The following is a 24,252-nucleotide window of genomic DNA, read 5'->3' as shown; positions in this document are numbered from 1 at the left end:
CAACCCCGATCTTTACGCCGCAGATCCAGTCACCGCTAATCCCCACCAAAACCCCCGACAAGACCGAATCATTATCGCTAATCCCGGTGTCAGTTTTGATCCATTGAAAGCACCATGCTCCAAAATACCTCATCACCTCAGGTCCTCCACACAAATGAATGTCAATAACACATCGCAGATAGTGAGGACTCCGCAGTGCTTCCAGGTTATTGCAACAATTTAATTACGCAAAAGGCAGCTGTGCCCAATCCATGCATGAATCAATCAGAGGAGAACAGATCATATTTGATTTCATTTGACGATACTGATTGGCTCTGACAGAGGGTCATCATGTTCAAGTGGGGAAGGTAAAATCAGAGGTAATGGAATTACCAGGATGCAGGTTCTGTTGTCATTACGGGCAAAGCTGCCTTCAGATGCTAGTTAATATTCACTCCTTCCATCAAGCTATACGAGAACCTTCAGGCAACCAATCACAGAGTGGGAAGCAATCACAGGGTTCCATTAAGTTACATTGGGATGCGTTCAAGCTCAGTAAAAAGGTAAGGGCTATGGTAAAATAATGACTTGTAAAATGTAGTTTTTGGCAAAAAAAATTTGAATAAATATTGTTGTTTGAAGATATTTCACAGTGATATGAAACACTACCACGAAGCAGCTTATAATGTATCATTAAAACAACTAAAGCCAAAGAAAAATTGTAAATGAAAGCAAGTATTTAAATAAAAAATTCAAGCATTTATTACTTGATAATTTGAATTATCTGTTTTTATGTAAACAACCACTATAGATGACCACAACAATGTAAAATTAAACCATTTAGACTTTCTGATGGTTTACACTGACTTCAGGGCAGTGGTGAAAAAAATCAGTTTGGAGCCTCGCTGTCAATTATAATCCTTTGTAAAATAAAAATAAAAACGAATCACCTAAAATTGGAATCGGCACATCAGACAGAAAATTCCAATCTGTGTATCTCTACGTTGAAAACGAGCAAAAAGTACACCTCACTTGTCGCATCACAACATGAGGTACTCCTCTCCAGAGTATATGGCATTATAATTAGCCTTTATTAGGTTTTCACTGGCCGGCCCCTCTAAGTATGGAAGAGGGTGGAGAAATCCCCCCCCAAAATTGATAGCTAATCAAAAGTCCGTCCTCTAACGTAGATGGCCTTGTAGTTATAATTCAAGAGCACACTCCATTACATTGTCACTGACTGGCAACAAATAGATTTCATGGACACTGATTGATGGTCCCCGTATAAACTCGCTTGATGCCCGTACCCTCCCTCGATCTCCCCGTGCTCGATGCATCTTGGGAGACGGCTGAGGAGAACCAGGTGCGGGTGATCAAGTGTCCTATTCTGGGTCCTCGATTCCAGGCAGGGAGGCCAGAGTCTGGGCTCCAGCAGCTGTGTATACACCGGTCCTGGATCAATAACAGCAGAGGGCCTGTATTGATTATGTGTGCAAGTGATACTAGAATGGGGGTTGTTCCAGAAGGGAGATTGGTAGCCTAGAATGGGGATACAGCCTCATAGTGACCCTGGTGAGTTGGTGTGTGTTGCTTCCCTACATTTTCCTACATCCGTCATAGAGGGCAGAGTGTCTAAAACTTGTAGAGTTGTTGTATTAATTATTAGAGGCCCACCCCTGAAATCCAAGGGTCCATATTCCCCTCCACATGTCCTGGTCTGACCCTTTGCCATAGACTTACCTCCCTTTACCTCAAACAAGACTAATTAGCAACACAAGCAACACTTTCACCCAGACAGTTCTGACACTCTGGATTATCTCGACGGTGTCTGGAGAGGCTTTTTTAATCGATCGTGAGCTCAGCTGCATCAACACGATTCAATACTGTCACCTAAATGAATAAGTGTCCCGGTCTCGTACGTCAAGCCACTGATCAATGTTGGGATGATCTATGAATAGTCCACAGCAAGGATCATCTTACACTCTCCCTAAACCTGTGGGGGTGGATCCATCCATGTCACCCCTTTCCTAGATTCTCTCAGCTGGTTCTCTCTGGCGGACCATCAAAGCTATTCCTGACTCCATGCATTAAACCTCAGAAATCTACAATTTTCATTCAAGCGTTCATTATTAGTTGGATGTGGATGGATTAGTTGGATAAGTTGAGTGTTTCACATGTTGAATAATGCAAGAAATCATTGATAAGAAAAGTCACAAAACCTATTTGCACTTCAATCAATTCTACCTACAAACAGAAAGCCACCTAAAAAAGACCTTTTCACTTAAAAACATTAGATATTATAACTGTATTATACTGTTTGTTGCCGTTTCATTGGTGCACGAAAACTAGATTCTCATTTACATATTTGCTGCAGATTGTACATACACTATACTACAATAATGAATACGCAGTGCACTATTTGACAACACAACATTTGAACAGTGGAGATAAAAACGAGTTGCTTGTACCACAGGTGTCACATATTTTACCAGTGAACTTCCCCTTCCTCTCTAAATAGGAACCCTGACCCGCCTGTCATCCCAGCTGCCCTTTATTTACATTGATTGTGTCTTTGCTATATACAGAGACACATGAAAAACATCTGTTCTAACGCCAAGCTTAGTGCTCTCCAGGGAATTGAATGGCTCAATTACAGCAGAGTTCCACGTCTGCAGCACCGCCCTCCAAAATAGTGCTGAGGCAGCATCCGGCAGCCGTCGGGGGTGAGGGGCGACCTCACACAGTCTCCTGGGGGCAGAAACACCACATCCTGAATACATCCTGGGCCCACTGTGATCCAAATATTAAATATCTCTGTGGTAGCCACCCTAACGAGCCATTACACGTACAGCTGGAATCTAGACTTTGTCAGAGCGCTGAAACTAAAACAGCAAACAACGATTGTTTCAGAATCAACTTCACATCTGAACCTGTGTTTCCATTCAAATGTTCAGTGAATTTTGGGTGAACTTTTGTTAATATCGTAATGTCATGCATCCATCAACTGGTTTGAAGCGAATAAACACGGCAACAGTAAACAGAGTAGAAAAAGTAGACAATCCACCTAAACGTTATACATCCATGCATCTAACTGCATCTATGAGATATAAATAAGAAAGCATTCGTAGGTTATGGAAATATCTCAGAAGACGGCGGAAACACTATCATCGTCTACAATTACAGCAAAAAAAGCCAGCGTAAAAAATATATTAATTTTTTGCAATGGAGGAAGTTTTATTGAATGTTTCTGTTTCTATACAGGTTTTATAAGGCAATGCTTCAAAATCTGCATAAAACATGCGAGAGGAAACACCTCTAATATCTCAAATTATGAAACTGTCTAAATGATATGATCATTTAAAATGAAACATTGCTCGTGGTAAACATTTGCTGCCCAATGGGCAAAAGCAAGAAAAACACCTCTGAGCATCACTCCTTGAGAAAACAAGCAGTCGTAATGAGCTTCTTCCCACCTCCGTATGCTACAAGTCATCTATCGGACTCCCTCGCAGCACATTGACTAGAGAGAGTGCATTAAGATGCAGAGGGAAAGAAACAGTGGTGCATGGGAAGGTGGAGACAGGAAATCATTGTCTGATTCATCGCATGCTGAGATGAACTGGTGGAAAATCTTTCCCATGAATAAAACAGGATCTGTTTTATTTAGATGGATAAAAAAGATGGCAACGTCTAATCCTTCCATAGGGTCGCAAATAAATGATCTCACCAATGTTATGGAAGCTACATGACATCACAAGAACTACAATGGATGGGTTTGGATTTCATGAAGATGCATCCAATTAAGGCTCGTTTATGTTTTTGGCTTTTAGTCTTGGTCTGATGTAAAACAAGATGGTGCCATGCTCTTGCATTATCTCCAGTAAAAAGCATAAAAATGATAAATTATGAAATGCAACAAGATTTTGAGCAAAAGCTAGACGATAAACACGATTTTCCTACGGGCAAAAACAGGCCCAGTGTTCCCTCGGTACCATTGTTCATCGTGACAGTGCCAATTGTGTTTCCTTCAGGCCCGCAGGCAAACAATGTCCAGCAATATTTCATAGAGCAACACATGGAAGAAAACCTCTATTTCATGTAACAATGGAGGCTGATAGAGAAAGCGTGTCCACGTCTCCTGCTCACCGCTTTTCCTTTGGTCCACAGCCTTCTGCTACAATGCCTCTCCAAATGTGTTGGGGGTTACACGATGATGGAGGTAAGGGCTGAGGTTAAGAGGTGTGTGTGTGTGTGTGTGTGAGAGTGTGTGTGTGTGTGTGTGTGTGTGTGTGTGTGTGTAGGTGGAGTGGGGGATTAGCTGCTGGAGGAACACGAAGAACCTCCAGCTCCAGCAGATGGAAAAACGGCACCTTTTTACCCCTCATCCCTTCTTATCGCTTGGAAAGTTCCTGGTGTGTTAAATTGAATTCCGATGGTATTTCCCTGGATGAAGATGAGAGGGCAGGGATTGATGGAAACATAAAGTGAGGAAGCTGGGACACACTGCTCTCTCTCTCTCTCTCACACACACACACACATACAGATAACAGTGTCTTCTAGAACAAAGGCAGAAGTGGACTCGCATTAAGCCAATGAGGCAAAGAAGAACCCACCACTAGTGTTCACACACCAGCAGTGACAAACAACTAGAATACCTTCCACTGCTTCTATATATTCCAGTCACATCCAACCTGAGCCTGAAGCTGTGCTAACAGGTGCTGTGCATGAATTGTATTCTTTTTATGAGTCTGAAGTGGGGGAAAAAAATAGCATATCTAATAATGTGAAATATATATATCCACTGGCAAGAACCCATCAAAAATAACTGCTCTGAGAGGAAAAATAATTAAGCGGTGAAAGCGGCGGCGGCGTTTATGTCAGATTGGGGGTAGTCGTGCTTTAGAATAAGCTCTCCCCAGATAAAACGCTGGTTCTCAGCTTTAATTATAGCGTCATTATTCACTGGAATTAAACCAATGACAAAAGAGTCCTTAATTTATAAAGACAATTCACAGCCACCTGCTGAATTTGATTAACGATTTTTTGAAAATGTGTTGTGAATAAAAGCCGAGGCACGGAGGAAATCCCATCGCCACGGGAAGCGAGCTGAAGCACCTGTTCCGTCAGCCTAGCACCTCCCCTGAACCGGACTGAACCAGATCCTGCCCACTGACCCCCCAGACGGGGATTACAACGTTGTCAGGACAGCCGGACCATCGCACACACCCAGCAGGGTGCGTTACCGGCAACAACCATTGCTCCGGCCTTATAGACGTAACAAGCTGTCACACGGTGCAAGAAAATGTGACAATGTGGAAGTATTGTTGATTTGTAGTTCAAACTGAGCTGTGTGTTGTGCTGTTGCCAATACTGCTTTATGAAACCATTTTATCACCAGCCCTTGACAGCACGGTAGAAAATGATTGGATGCTTAGGGCAAGTTTTAAATCAAAGAATAAAGAAACCTGTCTATTAAATTATATTGAAAAGAGAAATGTGCAGCTTCTATGAATACACTTAGATGAGATTCCACATAGTTTTTATTTCGTCAAACTGTTGCAGCCATTATGTTCTCGCTTATAGAAGATGAGGCTTGACACAAGGAAAAGCAATGTTTGTGGTCTGAAGAGGACTAAACGTATAAAAGAACGTAAGTATTATTATATATAATATAATATATATACTTTTTTTACGTTTTACGTTTATTTACGTTTATTATTATAAACGTAAGTATTATATATATATATAATACTTGATTTAATTCCAAATGAATCATCTGTTTAGGACATATTTGGTGAACCGCCAAAATAAACAACACGTTATCCAGGAATTGGTGTAAAAAAGGTCAAGAATGACCCAAAAAAGCAGATTGAAGGCAAAAGATTTCTCACAGGGTCACGAAGAGGGTCCTTCCTGACACCAAGCTGAGAAGGCGTTTGGTGTGGTGAGGGGTCCTAGCCCAGCTAGCCAATCGTGTTGCCCCGTAGCCAAAGTCCGGGCCATCCCACCGGCCACTGCCACCTGTCCTTCACCCTCCCTCAGGGTGCAAGGGTCCAGATGGCTCTTGAGGACCAGCAGCATCCTGAGTGCAGCATCCTCCCCACCCCCAACCTCACAGCTACATGCCTGGTCCCACCTCCACCCTACCAACGCCCCTCCCCTACCCCAATCCAAACCCCTGAGCCCCAGCGCTCGTCAGTGCCGCATGAATGGGCAAACACAGTCCTTCAGCAAAGTAAAGCCTCGTCTCTCCTCTGCAGCTGCTGGTATGCAAGAAGAGCTAAGCCGATGCCTAAAAGAGCCCTCGTCTCTTCTGGCACAACGGTATTTGTAAAATTAAAGGTCTCTTTATTGGTTAACTGGGATTCTTTAAAAGAAAGTGCTGCCTGTTTGGGCTAAATCAGATAATGAGAGGCAGCCCTGATCTCTAAAGATGGTAATCACTTATCTGATCCGGTCAGGAGCTGGCTGGAATAGGAGCGACTGTTTAAAAGGGGGTAAATGTCTACAATAGGTTCTTAACAATCCCCACAAGGCTGCTCATCTGTCATCACACTATCCTATCTCTCTGATATTACATCCAATTAGTTTCAGATAGCGGCGGTGCAGGGTGGCTGGCACACACAATCAATCAAACTCTGTCAATGACAAATTGTCAACCCCTCTGGTCGCGCTCCTTATCCAGGCAACAGGCCAACGTAACAGCGTGGAGATGATTCAGGGGCGGCGATAGCCAAGTCAGATGATTCTCTCACCGAGAGAAAAGAAATCATTATCATGATTCAAATCCGTTGTCAGCAACAATTGAACGGGTCAAGAAGGTACCGGGCACCAGAGATTTGGTCTTCATTGTTTGCTAGCTTGTTTAAGAGAATCATTTAAAGAAGGACACTGTCTGCAACAATCTGAGTGCTGCTTAGCACAGATGTTGGGGTCCTGATGAGCAGGTTGGCAGCTCAGGGAGGGTACGGCCACGGTGACCTCGCCCATATGTCTGGCTGAATGTCCATGGAGGAAACACTGTCGGGAAAGCAGTTAATGCATTTTTTCGGTGGCCTTGAGTATATTTATGGGCACACGAGTGATTTAATTGACAAAACTGTTTTTAAACATAAATCAGGATCAAGATTTTCCTTTCTTCACCTGAAAAATCACCTTCAGACAGATTTTTATTGTTCAAACAACGCCTTGCAAGTGTAATAGTATGTCAAAGTCATGCATGTTATTGAAATAATCCACAAGCATGTAATTATAGCAGCAGCATTACTTAGAAATAGCAAATTAAGTCATCCACCGTTCGACGACTGACCTCATATTTCCATTAATGGAGGTATTTGCATGGACAACAAGCCAAGAATCATAGATACAAGCAACTAAAATTAGCTTAATTTGCAAGTTGCCTCAACGAGGTGAAGAGCACCGACAACCCAGAAGGGAAAAAGACTAGAGATGCTGTGATTCCGCAGCTGAAGAAGTCAGTTAAGGTGGTTGAGCGTGTGATGATCTGAGGATGCCTCCTTCACACCTCCCTGTGGAGGTATTCCAGGCTCCTCCAACAGAGGGGTAGAAACCCCAGAGCAGAACAACAATCCGCTGACTGAGTGATTACATATCCAATCCAATGCCAAGGAGCAGCTTGAGGAAGTAACGAGGGAAAACGGGGGACTGGGCTAAAAACAAGTCAAAACAAATGTCTGTTCATATCCACATTTCCTAAAACTTGATGGGAGTGAAGACACTCTCCTGCCGAGTATGAAATACATCCATCTAGTGCAAGAAACAAACATGTAGGGTTCGCTTCCACTCATCTGTGTCTCTTAGTGAATTACAAGGCTATTATAGAATGACTGCAGAAGAGCAGTCAACAGCAGCTCACGTATCCACTGTAAACACCTCATTATCCTACAGAACCCCACCCAACCGTATCAAACTTCCCTTAATGAGCAGTCAGCGATGACTAGAGGAAATAAATACATCACTTCCAATGGTGTTGATTGAGCAATTAGTGTCAGATTTCCTTTCATCCTCAATGGATTAGATAGATTCCATTACAGTCACCTTGTGAATGCCCTTCGTCATCTCTATCAGACGCTAGTGGGAAGGGTCTTTACTTGAAAAAAACATATGCTTTTCATGCTTTCTTGTCCTAATTGCTTGTTTGCACTCAGCATTACAATAAAGACATCGTGTTTCTTTCTCACCACGCACGTTGGCAGCTTTAAAACACGACTCGGAGAAACAAAAGGTTAAGTCAACATGGTCCGCCCTGCCTTGTTCAACGTTTGTGCCGTAAATCTGTATTTTATCTACGAGGACTCGGTGTGAGGTCAGGACATAAATCAAGCCCGCACTTCAGTAACGCACAATTCAGTGCGTTTCATTAGTGCAATGCTCTAGAAGCAGAGATACACCAAGCATCCAATATGCTGTTCAGGGCGTTGTTAATCAAAGATCAGCTCACAGCTCCTTTTCTTTTGACTGCTCTCCAACAAATTAGGCATGCTCGTCTAGACCTGGAGTTCACGGGCATTAAAGCTTTCACACAAACGTGTGTTATAGAGGAGACGCAAAGGAATGAATCAAGAATGATGAATATAATGTATATGATGCAGTGGTCAGATGATAAAACTAACTAAAACTATATTAGATTATTGAGGTTATCCAACCTGCTTCCTTGTACTTCCTTAAGAGGTCTTTAAATGGTGCAGATTTATATGAGACCTGTTGGAGGGATCCCTGGTATATATAAAGGTAATATAAAGGTTTAATTTTCTAGTAAGCTAGTGAGTGAACAAGCATCCATGCAGGTTACTACGGTTACTCTTCATGTGCTGATGAGACGTACTGGAATCACGTGCTTCTTCTTGGAAAAAAGTCAAAATATGAATTAATGGTTTTAAAAAGGGGATATTACTGAAAGCATGAATGGATTTTGTCCTCATAAATATTTGAGTGCTGTTGAAGGCATGAAGCTTGTACTCCTCACTCAACGTTTCGACAAGATGAAATTAATATTTGAAGGGCACATTACTCAAAGTCATTCCCATTTTGCAACTTTTTGGTCAAACCAAACAACTTCTGATGCTCAGTACGCTCCCTCTCCTCACGTATCAGTATTTGTTCAGTGTTGTTGGAGCTTCTAACAGGTTCTCTAAAGGTTACGTGAGTAAGGTTATGTGACTCATCCTCCGATTACAGCTAAAAGAAGGCACATACTGTACATCCTTATTCCATTCTTGTCTCCAACTGGACAATTCACAACACTAAAGATCCAATCTTATGAAATCCTACTTCAATGAATACCAAATGACTACAAATAGGCAGCTCTGCTCCCTCAAACACTGAGCCTGCATTCAGCACAATACAATACATCCCTGATTCTCCTCCAGCGCGCTCCGCTTCCCCACGCAGGTCTATGATTGCTACTCAATGAACATTAATATATAGAGCTGGGGACATGTGCGAGAGCCAATCTATCTATCTACAAAAGGGAACAAAATCCAATTACCTCCCGCTGTGGCGACTATCACGTGGAGGATCTTGAACTGGTGCAGCCTTGGTAACTGTCGGGGGACACTGAACCTCGCTGCATGGATGCCCAAGGTAATTCTCCGACAATGGGAGCCCGTGTGTCCACGTTACTACCTCAGTGCTCCCAATTTATTTAAGTCGGCTGATGTCTATTAAGAGGGGAGGTGAGTATTGGCTCAGTCTGGCACAACCTCTCTTCCCCGGAGAGCGGCGGGGCCGTCTGGCCTCGTCTGGTCTCCGATTGATGATGCCTCCACGTTTTTCTCTTTGCGGGTGCAACTGGGGCTTCTAATGAAATCTAGACATGTCGCTGGTGATATCTCATCGAGCATGCAAAGGGCAAAAAAAAAAAATCACTTTATGAATGGTATTGGGGTTGGTTACCGTAGCAACAACAATGCAGACCAAAAAGGGAGGGAAAACAAGGTATGTGGGATTCCAGAAATATTGTCACGCTGAATCCAAACACTAGAAATAAACGCTTCGCTGCTGCTTGTGTGTCACTGAGCATCCAGAGAGGCTCTGCAGGCGGGGAAATCAGAAAACAGCAGCTGGGACTTTGGTCATCAATTAATATTCATGTTCTACATAATCCCAAGTGACTAATTTAACACACCTGATCAAATCAATAATTTACGGTGGTGGAGGGGGGGGGGATACAAGAAAAAACTATCTGATCCCTGGCACACCTACAGTATAGCGGTGGTGGGTGGTAGGCCAGCAAATCTCCATACAGAACCATCTTATAAGCCTCAATGTCTGATCTACATCCACCCTCCAGCCCCGACCCTACGAACCTTGGCTACCTTTAGCTAGTGCTGGGCGGTATACCGGTTCATACCGAATACCGGTGGTTTTTTTGTTTATGATATGCATTTTTCATATACCCCAATACCGGTGAGCGTATGAACGTCGGGAACGCAGAGCGGCGGAACGTCGCGCCGCCGGACATTGTTTGAGAGGGGGCTGTTTAGCAGCTGCACCAAACAAGCAGCATGCGAGAGCACAGCCTGTGTTGAGCGTAAGATGCGGTGAAAAAATAGATAAACACGGCGAAAGTTTCTTTTTGCCGAAACTTTCGCCGTGTTTATCCATTTCTTTTTTTCGCCGAAACTTTCGCCGAAAGTTCCGAACGAGCAAGCAATGAAACAGAAGAACTTGTGCCGAAAAGAGGAGCCGTGTCTGTTGTTTGGAAATTCTTCGGCTTTAAAAAATCGACGTCGAACAAACAACAATATTCTGCAAATGCCGTCGGGCTAAAGTTGTAGCCGCTGTTCGCACTGCGGGAGAAGAGACGAGTCAAATGTCACTCAAAGACGCGTTTGCTAGGGGGACTGCCTACGACAAGAAAAGCAAACTGTGGAACTATTTATTTTTTAAATTTATTTGTTTCAATATTATTTATGGATTATGCCTTAATTGATGTCCAGTGGATAAAGAAGTCTTCATATTGCAGTTACAGGAGACGTATTGTTTACATTGTGTAGCCAGTTGGTTTACAAAAGATGTTTTTTCAAGTTGCAAAACAATAAAGGGTTCTGTATTTTGACTGCAACAGTCATGCATTCTGATTCCTTCACATCATTAATGCTAGTGTGGACATTAATGTTTTTCTACAATATTCACTCCTTATGACATTAAAATATGTCAGTCCAAGCCAATTTACTGCAGTAATTATTCTCTAAATTATTAGAAAATTAGGTTAACACCCAGTCGTGCTTGAAAAAAAAAATACCGTCAAATACCGTGAAACCGATATCATTTTGAAAAATACCGTGATATACATTTTTGGTCATACCGCCCAGCACTACCTTTAGCTTTAAAACACACTTTAAACAGAGAACTGAGGTATAGAAGCTATAAGCAGGGCTCAACTGTAAGGGTTGCCATTGGCAACCATGTCTTGGCTTTTAAAATAAAGAAAGCAAACAGCAAAACGTACAGCAAACATGTGAGCGGGGATTCAGTTGTCCAAGCAGAATCAAGACAGATTGGAGGTCATCTCTGAAAGTAGAGATGATGGACTAGCTGATGCCGGTGTCACGTCAGGGACCCACAATCCAATTCACTGCTACGACCAGGAATCCACTAAAAACACTTTACACTCAAATGTTGTAGTGCCAGACAAGCTAAGTGCTACACAAACTAAATAGAATTGTGTGACTTTAATACAGCTTTTATTATTTTAGGTGCATATTTTTCAGTTGACTTAAAATTCACGAGCAGACAGCGACTTTTAAAAGTTAGCGTTGAGCCCCGCAGTCAGTCGAAGCAGCATTCACTGCTGGTGGCAGAATACATTCAGTCCGACTTCACATGAAAATGAAGACTGAAGTGCTCCGAAGCAACACAGACATCCATTTAGCCCGTGCACGGTTGTCGCCTGGCGCTTCCATCAGAGTCTATCACAAGTTCACATCGTCACAGCAAAGTGAAAACCTCCCAAAAGCCATCCAGAACTATACTGCAAGAAAAGAAACCCGCCTCCAGAAGTTTCTGAATGTATCCGAAATACAATCTTCATACGTCCAAGGAGCCGTCAAATGTTTGAAATGTACTATAATCCTCCATCTGAAGTCGAGAACATCGGGGTGGGGGTGAGTGGGGGGGATAGAGCTGTGAGGTTTTGCGTACTACAAAGGCACTACATCAACATCATGTGGAAAATGCAGAGCGAAGCTGAAACAGGGAAAATGAGTCACGGTATCAAGTACCCCATCAATCTTTACACAGACTGCTGGAGTAATTCTACACAACCACAATGCATCAAAGAGGACTTCACAGACGCCTCCGTGCTGCTTTCACTGACTCATTGGCTTTCAATCAATCCGGTTATGCTTCCTCTTGACAACCGAGCTGGTTTTCCTCGTGAAGGTCAGACTCGGCCACGGTGCCGTTGTCATCAATGACTTGTGCAGATATTTAAAAGGTATTTCTTTTTGCAATGAGACAAACGTAGGTGTTGGATCTTTTCTTATAGGATCTAAATGTACAATTTCAAAGACTTTTGGAGGTCAGGGGATGAATCGGGAACTTTTCTTACAACATCTGGAGGATAAATCTCTATGGACTGTTTTATAAAGTTAGGTAGCAACAGTGTTGTTTTTGCTTATTGGCCTCCAAAGCATCAACATATCCAGAGAACACCGTCAACATTCAAACTCTCCATTCAGAAGGTTTCTGTCTGCTCACTCAGCCCTTCACACAAACACCCAGCTGCCAGGTAGATCTGGTAGATAAAAGAGGATCCAGGCGTGAACTCACCCTTTTCTGATCCTCCAAGCCGTGCAGCACAGGTTTCCTCCTCGGGTGCTGCTGCTGACTAGCCTCTGCTCCTGCCTCCATCTTCCCATAAGTGAGTGAGTACTCAGGCTTTCTCCGCGGCTAAGTATCCAATATCCTCTTAGGGAATGAAGGGAAATACCTGCTCAAAGTATTTTAAGTCCCCTTCGCACTCGGTTGCCAGGTGTGGTGCATGAATGTCAATCCAAAAACATAGGGGGGGGGAGGGGAGGAAAAAACTGTCCATCAACTTTGCTTCATTAAAACGATGACGCCCAATCTCGGGGAGGATCCAAACCTCGTTCACGCAGCTCGTCTCAGTCATATCGTCTCTTCATGGTTTCTCTGTCTTGGTCCCGAGGGGCTGGCCTGAAGCGGAGCATGAGGGAGATAACCGGGATGGTTCTCTCTCCCAGAACCATCACCGCTGCCATGGAGATTTGACCTGAACGGAGGATGCGATCGTCATGACCCTCTTAACCCCTGATTAAATCTAAGAAATACAAAATGTGAGCTGGTTTCAGTTTCTATGCTGCAAAAGGAGGTCAGTTTTACACCAATATACACATAAATTAATGTCAAATGTGTCACTCAGCTGAAAAGGTCAAGTGCTGAATGCTGACAGTGACGAGTGTGTTGAAAGAAAACAGTCAAATTGAAAGCTGTCAAAAAGACATATTCAGTATAAAACACTCAACCACACCTGATGAGGTTTCACATGGGAATTATGGGAAAATATATGCATTTGCGATTAGCAAAGTCTAAATATTTCCAGGTACCGTTTGCATCTCGAGAAATAGTTTATTCGTGGAGGTCAACTTAATTGGTCAACAACCCGTCAGCTAATTGTTGCAGGTGTAAGCTTAGTCAACACGCAACTAACGAACTTTTTGGTTGCTCAAAAACTTGCTTTTTTTGGTAGTTTTTGTCGGCTTGACGTCACGCTCTAACTCCAGCGGTGCCAACCACGAGCAGGCTGCGGCATCCCGACAGCAGAACCCGCGAGCCCTCCTCGGCTCTCTGGCAGACCGGCTGCTCTGAGCTTTCTGGAAACTGTTTTATTTGTTTTGTTTTCATTTTAACCTAAATTAAAGAACAATAAACAAACTGCGAGGATAAGTAGACGCCAGAGAGCGGTACCTGCGGTCAGAAACGATGCTCAGCCCCGCACTTGCTCCTTACCTTTCCGTTGGAGATGGTCCTTGCCTCCTCGTGCATCGCGCTGTCCGTTTCTCTCTCCGGCTGCGAGCAGAGCAGCCAGCTGCTGCGTTCACGTGCTGTCGGAAATATCACCATGTCACTTTTTCACATTTTCTTTGCAGCAAACCTGTTTCTATAATTTAAAAGCCTTTTTTTCCAAACGTTGCTTTTGGTTTTCGCTTGAAGTTTGTAGATTTTGTTCTGATTATTTTTCTGTAGGGTAATTTGTATTTTGCAATGCTTTTTGTGAAAAAGTTAGTTATAATTTCAGCAATGTATATTTCACTGTTTTACAAATAAGTCCAGCTACACTGAGGAAAAACATGCTGGGTCTTTTTTTCTCTCTCTCCATTATAGCTATAAAGCACCTAGACATAAACAGTTTCTTCAATTATTCATAATTCCCTAGCTTGTTACACATAAAAACGTGTATCGCTGATGCAATACTGATTTGTATTAACCAACATACACATTCCGTGGCCCTAGGTAGATGTATTTACCATGGTTGTAAACAAATTCTGACATTATGCAGGCAGGCTGGGTCTATTTCATATTAAAATCCCTGTTAATCGCTGTACTTACCCAGTTGGGGTGGGTGGTCTAATTTACGAACAGCATGTGAAGGCAGCATCAGGGTCCCACTCGCTCTCTCTCCCTAACATTACGTCACTGGATGCTTCAACCTCCGCTGTTCGCTCCCAGCATCCTTGAAGGCGCCCGTCGGTTTCCATGGCGACTCTCGGAAGAGTGGACTCCACCGCCACCTAGCGTCGAAACAGAGACACGTCAGCCGTCGAATGAACTGGAATCCAGTACTGTAACAAATCAATTAAATTAATATTTCAGATAAGTGTGGCCCCAGCTCTGACTAATGGGATCATATTAAGCATTAAAATGCCTTGATTCCCCTTTGTTCAATCCTTTAATTATTCACTTAATTAGACTTTTTTTCCCCACGTGTAAATGTCATGGTCTGATTTGATTTAGTGTTTAATGGAAATCACACAGTGGTGGACATTTGAAACGAATCAGGGCTTAAATGAGAGTTGAAACAATTAGTCCATCTGTAGAACTTTATAATCAGAAATGTATCTGTTTTTTCAAGCAAAAATGCCATATGAGCTAGTTCCAGCTTCTCCAATGTGAAGGATTCCCCCTAGACGTTTCTATTCTGGTACAAGATAATAAACTAAATGTAGGAGGGTCAGATATCAAAAAACAAAATGTACCAGGTTGTGTTCTGGGATTAATAAATTAAACAATCTGAAGATATTTGGGATGGGCCCTTATGCCTCCTGTTGTATAGTGCATGTAGTCTGCTAGAAGATAATGTGGCAGCTTCATTCTTTTCCCAGACACCCTGAAACCAAACACAAACTCCTGTAATCCAGCATTTTTGTCGTTGTGTTATTCAAAAATGTATTAAAATAAAAAGACTGATATGCAATTCAGGAAGTTGGGGGACTAAAATCCAGCCATGCACACTCCAGTAATTTCATGGGAGATTAAAAACCAGAGATTTAATTTACACTCGAGCATCCTGGGAAAAAAACAATTGCAGAAAACGCATGGTCGTTTTGGTTTCACTTTAAAATAATAATTAATCATGTGTCAGTCTAGACGAGAAATCGTGCCGAAGACGTAGGCGACGTGTTAAAGTGTCTGGCCCCGCCTCCTCTCTCTCTCCCTCGCACACACGGGGAGGAAGTGCCGGGGCGTGACGTCAGAGCGCATGCTCGCCGTCGGGGCGGGGCCAACTGCTGCTGCTGGTGGTCACGGTGTGGTCACCCCTAAGTTTTCACATCTGTAAGTAGAGTTGACCAAGAGGCCACTGCTTTTTCTCTTAAAGCACGGGAGGGAAAAGGAACATTTGGCTTTTTTCTTCTTCTTCACTACTTTGGCTGCTGTCGGTGCTTCTATCGCTTGTGTTCTCGGGTTCAAATCTTTGGGAAGTAACTGAACACCGTGAAGATGGGATGTTTCTTCTGAGCATCTAGGCTTGTTTTGCGGAAAATCGGGGTAAGTCTGTGTGTTTTATCGAGCGCTATTTTCTAACCCTTCAAGGATCGAGACGTTTCATCTGGACTGAAACGTCTGGTTTCGGTGTGGCGGACTTACCGCCTTCTCCTCAGAGACGGCTTCATCCGCTGCCCGTGTAACGTACGTTAACTGTGTGCTTTTAAAACAGAGCCGTTAATGTGAAGTTGCATTATCCGGTTTTGCTATTTTTTTAGCTAACTTTAACGTCAGACGGCGGGCGCTAGCTGCCGGTTACGTGGCTCAAACGTTCAGTTGGGGGGAGTGACGCTTCTCAAACAAAGTCCCCGCATGAACTCAACCGTGTCCTTGTATTAACGACGTTTGCCACGAATGCATCGGGGTTTAAACGCGAGCCGCCGCGGTTACTGTACGGACGTTCCGCGCCAAGGATTTCAAAAACTGTTTACCTGCGCGGGACAGTGTTTCCACTTCCGCTTCGCTGCCTCGCGCGGCTCTCCCATTGGCTGCGTGCGTCAGAAAAGGGCGGCGCCGCTGTGTCCGTTGGCCCACGGCGATTCGACGGAGCGCACGTCCGTTACCGCCAATATAAATCTGGTGTTTTGATTAGATTTTTTAACAAATGTTGTGGTTAAATATTAATCAGAAAAGGCTTGTACTTCTACGATTAACGTATCGATACGTAGGTAGTTTATCTGATTAGTGTCACGTGGTTTTAATAATCCGGGTCTCACTGAAAAAAAGCGGTAAGTATGTCTTCGAAAATTGTTTTTTTTTTTAAACGATGAGAAACGTTTATTAATTAACGTTAGCCATGAACTCACAAACTGCAATAACCAAGTACGTTGGTAAATTTCCTTTTGGTCAAGTTTATAAATGTTTTACTTATACTGTACATTACTTTTATAAGAATTTCAGACTTATTTCATTAACCAGATTAATGTATAACTATATCGATGCCATTCTAACGTTAGTTAATACTATCCATGTGAAATTCCTATGCTAGGGTGGAAAATGTCAAATACAGCGGTTAATTCTCAAAACCTGACCCAGAAATCCCGTTCAAAGGTCAGTAAGTACACAGGAATCTGAAAGTAAAGGACTTTAATGGGAACGGGTGATTTTTTAAATTATTTTTGGTATGACTTTAATCATTCTGCTTTCTCCTTTTGGTGATCAGGGTGATGGCTTTGTCGCGCCCCATGTTCCGGTAAATACCCCAAAGAAGCTATCTGGTCAGTGTGCGGTGACGCTGGAGAGCCAGCTGACCATGGGTCCCCTCGCTACACCCAAAAAAGGGAGGGAAGCGGGTCACGTTGACCCCTGGACACCCACCTCCAACCTTAAGATGCTCATCAGTGCTGCTAGTCCTGACATCAGGAACCGAGAGAAGGAGCTGTGCATGGACGGTGACGGGCGGGACGGCCTGGATCCTTCACAGGTACCAAAGAAACGAGAATCGTTGATATACTATCTACACTTTCTGATACCTGGAGATGTTCTCTGAATCTGTTATCTCCCCGTAGGACACCGAGAATGGAGAAGAGTCTGAGAAAATGATCAGCAGGAAAGAGAAGAGTCTGGGTTTGCTCTGTCATAAGTTCCTCGCCCGCTACCCAGATTACCCAAACCCTGCCCTCAACAACGACATCTGCCTGGATGATGTGGCCACGGAGCTCAGTACGTCTTCTCTATCAACTATTTGTTGTAGAGGTTTATATAATAAGATCACTGTCAATTCTGTTTAATGATAATCTTAATCATGATAATGCTTCTGTAATAACTCTCCAAATGATTTCTGTACTGTTTCTTTAATCATACTATTCATGATACTAGTTATTAACTTGAGGCTTTGTGTGTTTTCTTTCCCCGTCTCCTCAGGCGTAGAGCGGCGGCGCATCTACGACATCATGAACGTGCTGGAGAGCCTGCACATGGTGAGCCGCTCGGCCAAGAACCGCTACGCGTGGCACGGCCGGACCAAGCTGGCTCAGACGCTGGCCATCCTGAAGCAGGTGGGCGAGGAGCAGCGGTACGGCCGGCAGATGCATCACATCCGCCACCGTCTCCTGGACAAGGAGTTTGACCTCGACGGCGAGGAGAAGGAGAACGAGGAGGTGGTGGAGCTGGAGAGCGGGGAGCAGGGACAGAAGGAGCTCTTCTTTGTGGAGCTTCCAGGAGTGGAGTTCAAAGCAGGTGAGAAGCTGATGGGCTTGGGGTTTCCAAGGGAACGGATGGACTTGTTGGGCACAGTTTTTAATCTTAAAATCAAAGTCATGAGTCCGTGACATTATGCTGTCGTTTCGTGGCATAATAATCTGATTTTGTTTTCCCCATCCAGCCTCTGTTAACAGTCGGAAGGACAAATCTCTGAGAGTGATGAGCCAGAAATTTGTCATGCTCTTCCTGGTGTCTAATCCTCGCGTGGTCAGTCTGGACGTGGCCGCCAAGATCCTGATCGGAGAGGACCAGGGTGCAGACCAGGACAAGAACAAGTTCAAGAGTGAGTCCGGAGACGGCCACACACAACTCATTAAATGTTTAAAAAGGTCTTTAATTAGCATTGTGTCATGATTAAAGTCAGTATTGTTACATACATGCACATGTCTTTCACTCCCTGCTTCCCATACGTAACCATACACACAGTTTACTATGAAAAGGCTACAGTGATTTAGTCTAATGCATGAATAGAGAGGGTTATTGTACACACACTCTCTGTACTGGCAGGAGATAATCTCGCCGTTTGTTTCATGTGTTTGCAGCCAAAGTGCGCCGGCTGTACGACATCGCTAACGTGCTGCGCAGCCTGAAGCTCATCGAGAAAGTCCACGTGACGGAAACGAGGGGGAGGAAACCGGCCTTTGAATGGATCGGGCCCGAAGAATTTCCACAAGTCAAAGGTATAAAGCATGACCACTTTTACTATTTACTTATTATTGATTATTTGGATCATATTCATGTCTTATGTGCAAACTTCTGTATGAATGTAGATATATTCTAGTACTTGAGCAATGCCAGATAGCATGTTGTATTTATAGATATATAAACGCTTATCTCTTGTTTCAGACTCGGATAGCTCTACATCCGAATGCTCAACCATGAAGAAAAGTCTCCTGGAGTCCCGTGCGTCTGTAGACAACTGTGCCAAAAAGCTGTTTTCATCGCCGGGGGCCAAACGCAGCTTCACCCGACACCCCTCCCTCATCAAGCTGGCCAAGAGCATTCAGGACGACCGTCGGAAGATCAACTCGGCCCCCAGCAGTCCTGCTAAGAGTGAGCATATTTCTCTACACAAGGCTGCTATTTTGATGTTCATGAATGGTGTGAAGACACGATCTTCCTCTTTTTATTTTGTCTTCAGGCGATTCATCAAACACCGACTTCCCAAACAAAATGGCCCAGCTTGCTGCGATTTGTAAGATCCAGCTGGACCAGGAGGCGCCGTGAGTTTCCATTTAAACTGTTATTCAAACTGTTTGGGGTTCTTTAAATGAAATCTGATGTGCTTGTCTATTGGGTGCAGAAAAAGTTCAATGTTCTCAATTTGTTTCCTAAATGAAAAGGTCTGTCTGTGCATTATGGCAATAATTTCTCCCATCATGTGACTACTTAGCCAGCCGTTTGTCTTCCTGACAAATGAGGTCTTGTTGCAGCTTTTAAATGCTTTAGGAGTTCGCTGTTTGGCTCCCAGAAAAAGAAATAACCCCTTCAGAAAGACTCAGACGCGGTTCAAACATGTGATATCGATGTTGAGGCATCTTTAATTTACAACAAGTCCTTTTCCCCCTCGTGGGGACACACAGTGATTAGGATGCTGGTCCACAGTTTAGTAATACAGGGCTTGATAGTAAGGGCTGCTAGGTTGCCATTGGCAACCATTTTGAGAAATCTTTGGAAACCGACTTTTTTTGTTGATTTTGTTCTGATACTGTAATGAAGCTTTTAAACTTTAGTGTTGGGCCCTCTAATCAGTGAGCTTTCAACAGGAAGGCTTCTGAAAGGCTCATTGTCGATCTCTTGAATGTCAAATGAGAGTCCTGCTTCTGTTCCAGGAAGAGAGCCAAGAATCCCAGACCTCCTGCTGCTGAGGCGGACGCCGCCGCCGTGAGACTACAGCCCGCCTCCTCCGTTTCAATGGAACCGCCTCAGGCTCCGTCACTAACTCCGACCCAGGAGACGAGAGTGAACACTGCTTTCCACCTCACCCCCAACACCCCCCTCTCGGCCCTGCCGGCGGGCTCCATCGCCTACATCCCCACCCAGTGCTCGCCCCTGATCCCCGTGCTGTTCCAGCAGCAGCAGCGGGGGGGCGCGCCCTACGCCGTGTATTTGCACCCTTCTTCCCCGAGGCCGAACCCTCTGGTCAGGCCGCAGCCGACCAGCCTCGCCGTGAGATCTATGACCTTTGAGGACAAGATTATGCAGAGCCCGACGGGCCAGTGTGCATCCAAGAGCCTGTCGGCCTTCAAGGTGTCCGACGTCAGCCCCCTGGCGCTCAAACGCTTACGCCCGGACTCAGCCTTAGAGAGCAGCCCCTCCAAAGCCAAGAGGACCGACCCCAACTTCAAGGTAAAGACATACATCTACATGGTACATTTATACACACAGAGTCTCTTTAGAAATGTTTGTTATTGATTCCTGATTGTATTTCTCACCCCGTTGGCCTCCTGTAGGACACCTCCCCGAAGCTGTGTGAGATCCTGCAGGCCCGTCTGGCACGCCGCGGCGGCCAGCTGTCGAGCCGACCCTCGCCCCGCGCCCTCCACCTGGACCCGGAGTTTGTCAACACCCCCGGGGGTGCTGTAGCCAATCAGACACTAGAGCAGAGCCTGGAGACCTTCCTGGACAGAGAGGACAAGACGGCGAACTCCGACAGCGAGGCGGGGCTGACGCCGGTCCGAGTTGTACCCATCACGCCAGGTCACATCCACGCTGAGGTAAACGCCCAAACACGGAGCTTCATGGGCTTCAGTTAACGCCAGAGAGGCTTGTGGTTATAGATGTGTGAGATTTATTTTTCTGCCTGTTCAGACTCTCATACCAGCCGGATACCTGATCCCAATCTCCCAGCAGTCCCTCATCAGTTACAAGGAAGTTCAGGATTCAGGGAGAGAAAGCAACAAGGCCTCAACTCCCACTTACAACATCTACCAAACTCCAACCGCAGGTAACGATTTCACAAGTGGTTGTTTTCATTATCAGATCAAATTCAGATTACTGTTTCGGTTGATCAGTCAATTGATTTCCTCCAAATGTAGAAAGCCATGAAAGAAAAGAAAATAGTAAATCCTCACATTTTATCACTTGGAACTTGACATTGTTTGGTATTTTGGCCTGTTGTTCTTTTGAACAATGTTTCTGCTCTTGTTTCCCTTTGATTTAGCATTTTTTAAAGTTGATCTTATAATAACTAGATAAGAGCAATGGTCTTCACACACGTTTTACCCGTTTTATTTGGTCATCAACAGGCTCCAGACCAGCCCACGCCCAGGAGGTTACACCCATCAGCCTCCGTCTTCACAAACCTGCTGCTGCCTCCCCCCACGCCATCCAGCATGCCCAGCGCCTCCACAGCCCCAGTCCTGCAATCCTCAACTTCACCCTGCAGAACCTGGGCCTGATCTCCGGCTCCGGCCCAGGGAACGCCTTCGCTGCCCCCCAGACACCGGAGTGTGTCAACACCCTGACCAGCCCGCTGTCCCTGCAGCAGAAAGGAATGGTCTTCATCAAACCCGTGTCTCCTGTGACGGTCCAGCACTCTGTGTCGGGGCAGCCGATGGCCCTGTTCAGTTTACAACAGGTAAAAAAAACCACTGCTTTTTACTCTAGAAGAAGAATAGAATAATGTGTTATTTAGATATTTTGACAGCATGAACAATCATATTTGTAACTGTTTTTCCTGAGAAATCTTGATCGGTTTGAACTCATCCTATAAGATTAAAGTCTAACTGAAGCTTGTCTGTCGTCCAGCCTCTGATGACCACCCCCAAAGGGACGGGGCTCCCCCAGCAAAGCTTCTTCCACACGCCGGTCCCCGTCTCCCCCCTGGCTGCCATGGTAACCACCAGCGGACACCTGGCCACCAAAACTGTTTACATCCCTCAGAGGAAGCTGGACGTCGCCACCGAGGACTCCTGAAAGCCCCGAGGGGAACCCCGTGATGACTGTGTACGTTCTGTGTGTTGTGGGTGGGTGGCTGTCTTTTTATTATTATTGTTTTATGGTCTGGTTATTATTTTTACAGTATTCGTTACCTCCGAGCATTTCACTGCCTTCATTCTCGTCACAGTTGGAGTTGCTGTTGTCATGGTGATGCTGGTACAAACCGTTCTCCCGGGACTAAATTTGACATAACTTAAGTTATGAGAGTTGATTTCTTGTGTTTGTTTGTTTAATTGAGTTATTTCTGCTAATGTGAGTGATGTGAACACCAATGTCCTTTCTTCAAATTACCAAAAGTAGTAAAAAATCAATACCAGACAGAAGTCAGATGTATGTTTTTGACTGAAAGACGAGTTTGATTGGAAACACTGTTGATCGATGCGTTTGTCTCCGAGTTAAACCTAAACGAGATGGCGTTTGCACATATGTACATGTTACCCGTTAGCCCTGTTAAATGGATCTGTTGAATGTGTGAATACTTGTGATTCTAAGACTAATCGGACAGGTTTAATTTATGATGAAATGACCTTGTAAGTGTAAAATGCTAATTGATTTTTAATACATTTTCTTTCAATGAACATCATGTGATGTTGGTCTGTGTTTTGGTTAACTGGTGTTTCTCTACAGCTATTGGATAGGAGTTCATACAGACAGACAACACAATTTCATTATAGATTCATCTGTTTATTACTTTTACAATCATTTACTTTATAAAAGTAAGAAAATTCTTTAAAACTGCTCGTCCCAAATCCAGATTTGACTAACCAACAATCCAAAACTGTAAAGATATTCAATTTAAAATTATATAAAACATTCTTATTTTATGTATCCAGTTTTCTAATGAAGTAATGGTCTCAGCCCCATCGCCCTGGTCCTAATATAATAATCAAATGTTTGCTTAGAGGATCACCATGTTCTGGCATTGTTTACATCCATGTTCTTCTTCCCTGCCTGTTGGCATATCCATGGTGTCATCCCGCTCACCTCCATGACGCCACCAGTACTGTACTAGGAAGCCGGTTTATCATACCATCAACAACCCTACCATGGGGGTATCAACTCAGGGTCTACTCTTGCTACCAGTAAAAAGGGTGTTTTTGCAGCAAATAACCAATCACAGTCTACTGTCAGCAGAGCGGCATATTTATTGTATTAGTCACCATAACATTAGAAAAATATGAAGAAGTAGTCCAAAGATGGCTGGAGAGAAAAAAAAATCACAGATTAAATGCTTAAATGAATAGGTTTATAATATCACATCTAGACCACCAATAGATTAAATTCCATAACATCTGAGTATTTCATTACACTGATTGAACACAACGGACCAGTACACAGTAACACAACGGACCAGTACACAGTAACACAACGGACCATTACACAGTAACACAACGGACCAGTACACATAACACAACGGACCAGTACACATAACACAACGGACCAGTACACTGTAACACAACGGACCAGTACACAGTAACACAACGGACCAGTACACATAACACAACGGACCAGTACACATAACACAACGGACCAGTACACTGTAACACAACGGACCAGTACACATAACACAACGGACCAGTACACTGTAACACAACGGACCAGTACACATAACACAACGGACCAGTACACTGTAACACAACGGACCAGTACACAGTAACACAACGGACCAGTACACATAACACAACGGACCAGTACACTGTAACACAACGGACCAGTACACAGTAACACAACGGACCAGTACACATAACACAACGGACCAGTACACTGTAACACAACGGACCAGTACACATAACACAACGGACCAGTACACATAACACAACGGACCAGTACACAGTAACACAACGGACCAGTACACGGTAACACAACGGACCAGTACACGGTAACACAACGGACTAGTACACGGTAACACAACGGACCAGTACACAGTAACACAACGGACCAGTACACAGTAACACAACGGACCAGTACACATAACACAACGGACCAGTACACCGTAACACAACGGACCAGTACACAGTAACACAACGGACCAGTACACAGTAACACAACGGACCAGTACACATAACACAACGGACCAGTACACAGTAACACAACGGACCA

The 24,252-nt window shown here is 44.2% G+C and overlaps 2 protein-coding genes across 5 annotated transcripts in view; one reads left to right on the top strand and one right to left on the bottom strand.

Moving 5' to 3' along the window:
* The window catches only part of nav2a (neuron navigator 2a), a 204,699-nt gene extending 191,799 nt beyond the window's left edge, over positions 1-12,900 (bottom strand). For 3 of the 4 annotated variants that reach the window (XM_084001805.1, XM_084001809.1, XM_084001807.1), the window contains exon 1: positions 12,775-12,900. In XM_084001805.1, the coding sequence (XP_083857931.1) occupies positions 12,775-12,855 (81 nt within the window). In that variant the 5' untranslated portion in view covers positions 12,856-12,900. The remainder of the gene's footprint in view (positions 1-12,774) is intronic. The other variant, XM_084001810.1, reaches the window with a different exon arrangement.
* A 4,089-nt stretch (positions 12,901-16,989) lies between these two features.
* e2f8 (E2F transcription factor 8) lies at positions 16,990-23,695 on the top strand (the record flags this gene model as incomplete). The annotated part of the gene is made up of 13 exons (XM_084009782.1): positions 16,990-17,058; positions 17,171-17,431; positions 17,517-17,670; positions 17,872-18,186; positions 18,332-18,493; positions 18,753-18,890; positions 19,057-19,263; positions 19,352-19,433; positions 20,043-20,559; positions 20,664-20,927; positions 21,022-21,157; positions 21,459-21,790; positions 21,961-23,695. The coding sequence occupies 13 exons, from the start codon at positions 16,990-16,992 to the stop codon at positions 22,126-22,128; spliced, it is 2,805 nt and encodes a 934-aa protein (XP_083865908.1). The 3' UTR covers positions 22,129-23,695.
* Between the last annotated feature and the right edge of the window lie 557 nt (positions 23,696-24,252).

The sequence above is a fragment of the Eutrigla gurnardus genome (assembly GCF_963514095.1).
Source record: "Eutrigla gurnardus genome assembly, chromosome: 1".
In the NCBI taxonomy this organism is placed as follows: domain Eukaryota; kingdom Metazoa; phylum Chordata; class Actinopteri; order Perciformes; family Triglidae; genus Eutrigla; species Eutrigla gurnardus.
The sequence above is the reverse complement of the archived record's forward strand: the minus strand, read 5'-3'. Positions and strand labels throughout refer to the sequence as shown.